This window comes from Xyrauchen texanus, chromosome 36, assembly GCF_025860055.1.
Source record: "Xyrauchen texanus isolate HMW12.3.18 chromosome 36, RBS_HiC_50CHRs, whole genome shotgun sequence".
Classification (NCBI taxonomy): domain Eukaryota; kingdom Metazoa; phylum Chordata; class Actinopteri; order Cypriniformes; family Catostomidae; genus Xyrauchen; species Xyrauchen texanus.
In genome coordinates this window covers 22,527,457-22,537,301 of record NC_068311.1, presented here as the reverse complement: position 1 = coordinate 22,537,301, position 9,845 = coordinate 22,527,457, and the positions used below count along the sequence as shown (strand labels likewise).

The 9,845-nt window shown below is 39.0% G+C and overlaps 1 protein-coding gene across 1 annotated transcript in view; it reads left to right on the top strand.

Annotated features, from left to right (window-relative positions):
* Positions 1-339: 339 nt before the first annotated feature.
* The window catches only part of LOC127629628 (sorting nexin-19-like), a 52,195-nt gene continuing 42,689 nt past the window's right edge, over positions 340-9,845 (top strand). Inside the window, exons 1-3 of the mRNA XM_052106751.1 lie at positions 340-566; positions 2,955-4,635; positions 9,679-9,817. Of these exons, the coding sequence (XP_051962711.1) occupies positions 2,974-4,635; positions 9,679-9,817 (1,801 nt within the window). The 5' untranslated portion in view covers positions 340-566; positions 2,955-2,973. The remainder of the gene's footprint in view (positions 567-2,954; positions 4,636-9,678; positions 9,818-9,845) is intronic.

The window sequence follows — 9,845 nt, the reverse complement described above, 5'->3', positions numbered from 1 at the left end:
CATAAAATTCTGGGATGTCATGTGGGTGAGTAAATTATGAAAAACATTTCTATTTTTGGGTGACATTTCCCTTTATACAGAGCTGTGAGTACTGCACTCATTTTGTAAGTTGGAAGCATGATCAAATTAAATAAAAATAGTTAATAAAGGGGTTGTGTAAAATTATATGAATGGAATTCCATTTCTGTGGAAATTTCCAGATTACTCTATGGAGTCCTACACACGCATACACCTACCTACCTACCTACCTCTAGGCCTGCTTATGAGGTGAAGCTGCTGACAAATTTAAAGTTAAATTTGTCCTGTTATAACGACACCTTGTTCCAGAGATGTTCCATAAAATCAGTAGGGTTTGTTGCAACAGTATTTAATTGACAATACTTGAGGAACCTCTAGAGGGCGACAGAACGCTGATTGTAGTTCATCATCTGAGGGGAGAGATGACGAGGAAGAAGCCGTCAAAACATGAGGAAGAGGCCATCGGAGCCAATTCCGGCGATTAAACATGACTTTTTCAGGTTTCAAATTAATTTCTACACATGTCGTCCGACATTTATGTTTATAAGGTAAGTTATTTTGAATTCAATAATGTCCGTCGTTTTCACATATTTAATAAGCACGAAATGTCAGCTTGATATCCATCAATACACATACACAACGTCATAGACATGTTAATGATAAAATAGGCCTTAATAATTACATTCAGGGTATTAGCTTAAAGGCGAAGCTTTTCCTCACTTTTAATAACTCTATACGTTTTAAGTCGTCAGGTAAACTGTTCTTGTCCCTGAAATATGTGTCCTGACTCCTGAGATATATCGACGGTTTTTGCACTAGACTGTAAACAGCAAATAAAAATGTGACCGCGGGCCACTGAAACATTCTGTGATCAGCCAATCCAGAAGACTTTGATGCACTTTCTGTCTGTCAATCATTTTGCGCGTTCTAGTGTAGTAGTTGAAGCGGATCTTTCGAGAAGGGCTTCAGACATTGCTCCAGAAAGGGACGTGAACTCCAATCGCCATAGAAGATATAGGGAGGGAGAACCTAACATAACCCTTTCCCTAACCTTAACCGTGAGTGAAAGTGACGCCCCCTGTTGGAGGTGGAGCAGCCCCCTTTTAGAGTAACCACGCCCTATTTTGGGAATTAGTACAGCCCCTTTTTTGAGTAGCTACGCCCTCTTTCTGATATTTCGCCCTCGTTTTGAGATCTCCGGCTTGCATCTATACCAACTTGAATCTTTCAGGTTTAATGCCATATTCAGAATCAAAATAGTTGTCAGCTGAGGTTGCTATTGTGTTTTACAACTGTGAGAAATGAGAAGACTTTGGAGGACGGTGGTAATCTATGGAGGACGGTGTTTTGGGAAAAGGGGGCGTGTCCAATTCAACTGATTGGTGTCGTCATATTTTGATGCCTAAACATTCCAGTGTGCCTATTGACCTAACAGGAAATCATCTCATTTCAAAGAGTAAACATTATTCATTCAACCACCACTTGTATATTTGAAATCTACCTGTAAAGCATTATAGGGCAAGTGGTCGGAGGCAGTGATTGAGGCTCTTTGACAGCTGGGGAAAACCAATATGGCTACTTGAACACTTCCAGTGGCTTCACCTCCTGCTGGTATTTTATTGTTGTGACAGCAATCCAGTTCTGTATACAGTCACTGACTTTATTAGGAACACAATGGTCCTAATAAAGTGCCTGACGTGGTCTGCGGTTGTAGCAGATCAACCTCAAGGTTCAGCATGTTGTGCTTTCTGAGACAGGGTGCTTGAAGTTATTAAATGGCTTGACTCTGTTTTCACATTTTTAGAAAATATATTTGAAATTGTCAACTGCCTGAAAAAAATATTTGTCCCCTTCATCTAATACACCACTTCCATGACATTTAAAGTTATTTATTTGTTTATTTTGTACTTATTTTTAATACAAGTATTAGTATTAGTATTAGTCAGGGCCCGAACAAGTGTGCAAAAAAGCTAAACTAAATTATTATTAATTATTTAATTAATTTAAAAATAATGTTTGCCACTTGATTTCATGGGATTGGTGTTATTTCTTTAAAAAGAAGTTTTGGAATATAATTTTTAATATCAAAGTTCAGGGGCTGCTTAAATATGCATATAATGATTTTTCCCAGCATGTTAAAAAGTTAATAATTTGCATTTTAACTGTTATATTTTCAAACAAAAACATTGAGATATGTTGAGATAAGTGGTTTTATAAAACTAAATTAACTGAATGAATAAAATATTTTTATTTAAAATGAACAAATAACTACATTTTTTTAATGACATCTCGAGCATAGTCCTTGAAAATAACAAAAAATGTGCTTGAAAAGTCCTTGAATTTAACTTTGAAGCATCTGTACAAACCCTGCTGAGATGCTATTCTGCTCACTATGAATGTTCAGAGTGGTTATCTGAGTTACTTTAGCCTTTCTGCCATCTCAAACCAGTCTGGCAATTCTCCGTTGACCATATCAACAAGTTATTTCTATCTGAGATCACATTTTCCCCCCATTATGATGCCTAAACATTGTGAACATTAACTGAAGCTCCTGACCCATATCTGCATGATTTTATGCCTCACGATTGGCTGATTAGATAATCGTATGAATAAGTAGGTGTACAGGTGTTCCTAATAAAGTGCTCAATGAGTCTATATCAGTGTTGTTTAGTTCACTGCTTATCTATATATAACCCGTAGAAATATTTGCTGTGGTAGCCATAGTTTCTACCAAAATGCTAGTTAATATGAAACCGTAATTCATGAATTTGGATACACTTTAAACAGTGTAAAAAAAAAAAACCATGCAGAATTTTGGTATATTTGAAAACTACTTTTGATGACTAAGTTGCCACAGTTTTATTATAGTGATGATAAACATGACTGAAAACAATATAAATATTGAAATTTAACTGTCTCTGCATTTGCCATTACAGGAGCATATAAACATCTGCCATGTCTCAACCTGAGCATCTAAACACAAGCCCTTGGTGCTTGTCTGAATATTTGGTTCAGAGAAGGCTGCTTGGCTTTGGGGTGCTGTTGGCCTGGATGGTCCTCTTCCACTTACTGGTCAATATATGGCTTCTCTGTGTCTTCACAAGCCTCTTAGTGGTCTTAGGTGGATGGCTCGGATCTCAGGCTTTCCTGGACTCTGACAATGTCATCCATCTGGAGAGGTTTGTCAAACTAGAGGAGATCACGTCTAGCGCTGAGAGTGAGCAACAACTGGAAGATGAAATCCAGAATACAGTCGGCAAGATCATACGAGACTTTGTCTCCTCGTGGTATTTAACTGTGTCCAGAGAACAAGAGTTTGAGGACGAGGTGCACAATGCCATGATCTCCATGGCGATGGAGCTGAAGGCTCGGGCAGAAAGGTTAGATAGGAAATCTTTAATGCAGAAGGTGTTGGATCTATCTGGATGCCACCTTCAGTGCTACATGAATGCCAAGGAAATCGTGGATGGAAATAAAGTTGGGGCAGGTGGTGATTGCAGTAGTGAAACCATGCTCTGGGAGGCCTACAGCAATTTCTGCGTTCCTCATCCTGCTCTTCAGAGCTCTGCTGTTGAGGTTAATTACACAAGGGCCATTGTGGATCTTCTTTTGCATGTTCTTGTGCCTCCTCCACATTTAGAAACCAGAACGGGTAGATTTGTGGTGGGTGAACTTATAACATGCAACGTTATTCTGCCTTTAATTGCAAAATTGTCTGACCCAGACTGGTTAAACATGTTGATTGTAAGTTTCTTTACCAAATCCAGCGAAGCAACCCCAGAACCAGAAACTGTAGAATTTCAGCCTCCACCACAAGTTGTGTCAAATCAAGAAAATGCACATCAAGAACCTGAGATTCCTCGTTTCTTGACCTTGAAAGTCATTCCTGAGACCCCTGCAGTAATAGAGGCCCCAACACCAGAACTGGCAGCCTATGATGTCATCGACTCCACTGAACTTTATTCTCCTCATAATCTGGAGGAAGACGAACAACGGCCAACAAAACCATTTCCATCGGGTTTCGCCCCAAGGGATTACCTCAGACTTGGCAAGCCCAATCCATTTTATCAAGAAACAGACTCCGATTTAGACTCCCCTTTGACAGACTTTAAAAGGAGTTCTCTAGAATCACTGGTTCTGATTGGCACAGAGGAGACACTTTCAGAAAGACTCACCAAAAGCACCACGCCGATAGATAGTGTCTTGGACCTTGTAAATGAACTTCCATCATACACCAATTCGATAGAGAAGGAGTGCCCCAAGGTTCTGGTCTCAGACCATCAGGAGTTGTCATTTCATTCCACCGGTGTGACAGAGGAAGAGTCATCAAGCTTTTGCACTTTCCAGCCGTTGGACAAGAGTAATTTGAGTGCAGATAAAGTGGGGGCGATTGCTGATCAGGCTGGCATGGATAATCTCAGTGAGTTGGCTTTTACTGCACCCCTGCTGGCCTCGTCACCGGCTGCTGGGACGACATCCCTGGCAACTTTTACCTTTGAGCCACTCAGCAGCCCAGAGGGTCCAGTTATTATCCAGAATCTTCGAATCACCGGCACCATCACTGCCAAAGAACACAGAGGCACAGGGTCGCATCCCTACACTCTCTACACTGTAAAGGTGAATTTTCTTTCTGCTTTTGATAGGGATGTGCTTAGGTGGTCGACAAATCGTCTAGTCATCCAATCAAGTGAGTATTTGATTAGTGGGGTCGACTACTAACATTAATAATTTTAGTGGTGGTGGTTTTAAAGGGAGATGTAGCTCTCAAATTATTCTTTGAGAATGTTTTTGCGTGATTATAGCTTGCTGTGCTTAGAAGTGATTAATAGTAACCAGTAAAACCGTTTGCAAGAAGTTTCTTCTCTTTAATGCTTTAAATTTAGTCCATTTATGAACTGCTGCTGTTTCAGCCATCAAAGCTCTGCATCAATAATACATTTCAAGACAATCACTGTCGGACGTTAAATCCTGTTCTGTGTGTAATGTTGCTGTATTTGTAAGGTGATGTGGAGAGATTGAAGTCTTTTGCTGATCCTGATAAAAATTGCAGTTAGAATAAAATTGCAGTTAGAAAGGTTAAAATGCTTGATGTCATGAACTAGATATGTACCCACAATATTATCTAGTAGTTCTGCGCTTTCGAATGCGCAGCGAGTATCGCCCTGAGGCTCCCAAGCTCTCTGTTTACATTGCAGCGCGTCATTCTGCATTCAGGATGCACATAAGCGGTTTTGTGGCACTCTGTATTGAAGCCTTTCTTATTTCTTACTTTTTTACATTGATAGTTTGTGCAATAAGATGTTTTAGTTGTTTAGCCTTTTAACTAGTTGAATATCCATTAGTTACCATGTGGAATGCTGCGCTAAGTGTCCGTATATCAGCCGCGGGCCATGCATTTTATGTCTAGGCCTTCAGTGCTATTCATGGCAGTAAGACAACACAGTTTCACAATGAATAAGACTAGGGCTGCCCCCAACCAAAGATTTTCCTAGTCAACTAGTAGGAGTTCATTTAAGCCACTAGTCGCACATTTATTATATTAATTTAATTACTTAAATATATATATATGTTGGGGGGCATCAGAAAATGGTTTGAGTTCCAGGGCTGAGAATGTTATAAGTAGCATTGCTAACACTGTTCTACATTACAGAGAAATACTAAACCATAATAATGAGCCTTTAAAGTTTAGATTTTATATGCGCACGCATGAAGCAAGCCGCAGCGACACCGGCAAAAGCGGTAATGATTCTGAATGTGTTGGAAAAACCATGAAGGATACTGTCTCAACATTTTGTGAATTTATAGAGAGAAATGCACATTAGGATTGTGCCAACAGACGATGATCTCAGAAATTGACGATGGTCCGAGTGATTGCCAATAGCTGATATCTTTGATGATGTCAAGACGATTTTTGGCTCGTTTTCCCATGTATTAAATTATTATTAATATTATTAGGCTATTATTGTCAAATTAATATTACAAATAATTTGCACGTAGACACACAGATACACACTTGAAGAAACACAATATTATATTATTAAGAACAGATGACAGAAAATCTGTATGTGCACATGTATTACGCGTTGATATGGAGGCGTGCAGTCTCGTGGAACACGCGCATGTAAAAGGTTCTTACTATTTGTTTCTATCTTGAGATATTTATTTAATTTTTTTTTTTGCAAGAACAGTATCGCCTATGAGTGCTGCAAATTACATCTTAGCTCAGGAGGTGTTTTGAGTTCAGTTCACTTTATTTTAAAGTGCACCAAATGCACCACGCCTGTAGATAGTGTCTTGGACCTTGTAAATGAACTTCCATCATACATCAATTCGATAGAGTTCATTGTGACCAACTCTGCAGCCTAAAACATCTGTGATTAAAATATAAAATAATACAAAAACACGTACACCTCGAACCATGATTTATATTTCAGAGATTTATTATCATCATTATAATTATTATTTTTACATTTATAAATGTTTCTTAATTTAAGTAATTTTACGCCATTATGTTTAGACGAATACTTGCCTGATGGTAAATGTAAAGGTGTGTATATATATGTTATTCTTTTATCACTTAATTACTTTATTTGCTTTTTTGTTTCATTTGGATGTGTCTTGCTTTGTTGTGTAGGCTTAACCCTAACCCTGCTTAATGAAAATTACCCCATAGTACCACCTAGCGTACAACCAGCGCTAATACTGGTGTTCATCGTTTTCCTGTGGAGTTTTTTCTGCGACCAACCAACCAATCGAAACTTGCTCGACCATTACTCTTCTCATCAACTAACCTTTGGCCGACTATCAGCCCAAAATCAGACGCTATGGCTATCATACATTATGTGGCAGCTAATTAATAATACCAACTGAAATTTTAAAACACGTCCACGCACGAAAGCCAGAACTTGAAATGACACTTAATGCTCAAGCAAGCCTAATTTTAACTGCAGCATGACTTTTGTGAAATGAACGTCTCCTAAACAGATATTCAAAAATCATAATTTTCATATGAATCTACCAAGGAGGTCTATAATACCTGGAAATCTATCTAATAATATTTGAATTAAATGTTGCTTGCTATAAATTTCGTTTCGGCAGGGTACACGGTTATGCTGCATTCATTTAATTGGATGTGGGATATTCCTACTAGATATCTCCGACCATAAATGCATTCAATTCCCCGATATTCGAAACTGCAATGCTCCCGTTAGCTTATCAGGGGTTTGACTCTCATTAGAGATGTCTCCTAGCAACCCAACTGATAAACAATGCTGCAGCGCTAGCATTTGTGCTTCAGGTGTACGATTATCAAAAGAGATTATAATGTTTTATACACCCTGTTTCTGCAGGCAAGCTTTAATATCATGTAATGTGGAAACAAACTCATTTATCGATATTACTTAAGCACGTCAGCAAGATCTCGCACTCTTCGCTTTCAAATTACGTACATCACTAATGGGGCTTTTCACTGCATGGTACAACTCGACTCAAACTCGACTCTATTCGACTCAAACTCGACTCTGCTTGCTTTTTTGGGGTTTTCCACTGTGGATAGTACCTGGTACTAAAAAAAGTATCAGGTACCATCTCGGTCGAGCTTCCAAGGGAGCCGAGCCGATACTAAATGTGACGTCAAAATCCTGCAGATCACTGATTGGTCATGGAGAATCGTCACTACCAGTGTCACTGAATTTCCAACACAGGACATCAACCCGCTAGTTTTAAAGTTAGCAACAGCGATAACAGTATCATTGGTTCACACGCCTTTCAAATTGTGAAAAAAGAAATGGCTGTGTGCAAAACCATGCCGTGGTCAATAAACGAGGTGTAGATGGTCCATTCGTTAGCGAAGAAAGAAACGACGCAAAACTAAAAATTCTCTCATAAAGTTTATCAGCTGTTGGACGCACACGGTTACCACGGTTACCAACAGTGTAGGGAAAAGTAAAAAAACTTAAAAGTGACTACAGAACCATCAAGGAAAAGTGGTAGTATTTTGACCAAATGGACGCTATCTAAGCCGGCTGACAATGAGAGGGAGAGTGCCCTGGACTCAGCCACTGCTGGAGTCCATAATAGAGGATGGTATGTTAACTCTATATTCTGCTTGAAAGCTTCACTTTATTTAGTTGACCAGCTACTGGAAGATTGCTTCTAAAACAATCAGGCCAATTTAACCATTACACTTTATTGTTTTGTCATGTTTAAGATGATGTCACTGCAGTAGAGGTGGCGCAACAATGACGATCAGCCTATAATCCCACCCACGTTGTTGCGGCACTGAACTGCAGTGGAAATGCATGCTCGGAAAAGTAAAGCGAGTAGAGTTAAGGCGAGTTGAACCGTAACGTGCAGTGGAAAAGTGCCATTAAAGCGCGATTGTGTCACTCCAAGCCAGCTAGAAAGCCTAAAGATCACACCCACCAAGAACATATAAATCAATCTGATTGGCTGATGAATCTGACAATCTGACATTAGTTGCTCATTCATTTGCACTGTTGAGGGATTCTGTGGAAATTCTGAAGGCCTGAGGAGGATGGAGCTCAGACTAACGCACTGCTTCGAGCATGTGATTTATGAAACAGTTGTCACATTTTGCTTGCAAGCATCAAGGAATAAATTCTGACTGGATAAACTCTTTTCTCTTTTTGTTTGTAGATTAATTAAGAGTGGAAATCGATTAAATATACATAAGCAAAAATGTGATTGAGAATGAAAGGATGAAAAATATGTATTTATTTGGCATGTTAGGCCAGCAGAGAAGGCTTTGCTGGCCCTGAGAATTCGCTACTGCCTTGTATCCTTCTGAAACACATCTGATCAGAGTCACGCGACATAACAGAGCCTATTTATACATTATTGTCCTTAACACTGACCAGTGGTTCAAACCACTGACCGACTAGTCAATTATGAAAATTGGTAGTTTTGCACATCTCTAGTTTTTGACCAGGCAATAATCCATGTGTATATTTATTTAGGTAATCTGGCCACAGTTTGGACATATAAAAATGTATAAATGTAATTGTGGTGTAAAAAAAAGAAAACACTAAACCAAGTGGTATTTATTTTAAATAAAGTTAGTACAAGCACACCTTTCATGCCTAAAATGTCACAAATTCTGACTCTGTAGTCATTAAAAATCCCTTAAAACCTCTTGTAAAGAGTAGGGGTATATCCCCGGTGTCTTGGCCAAAATTCCCCATTGACCCTTATCTATCATGGCCTTCTAATGAATAGGCTCCCCATCCCTGAATAGGCTACATCATTCTACTCTCCTCTCCACCAATAGCTAGTGTGTGGTGGGCATTCTGGCGCCCTATGGCTGCTGCATACTGCTGGTGGTTGAGGAGATTCCCCCTATACTATGTAAAAGCACATTGAGTGCCTAGAAAAGTGCTATGTAAATGTAAGGAATTATTATTATGCGCAGCATAAAAATAGCTTTTTCACAATGTTAGTGTTTCTGTTATCAGATTTTAAAGTAACAATTTCTGTAAAATGTTCTGCCTTTTTTCTTTTTCAGTAGACATTTTCAGTGGCCAAATTTTGGTACATGCCTGCTTTTTGGGGCCAATGTATTAATATAATTAGTTCTCTCAGCAAATGATATTTTACAGCTTTATAATTGGATGGATGATGATGGACTTCTTTGATGTATAGTATGAGACAGCTGTGGACACTGAGAATCCAGGGACTTTGCAGCCGTTGGCCTATCACACTGTTAACCGACGATACAGTGAATTCCTCAACCTTCAGACCCGTTTGGAGGAGAAACCTGAATTACGCAAAATTCTGAAAAGTGAGCAGAGCACATTAATACTAATAGT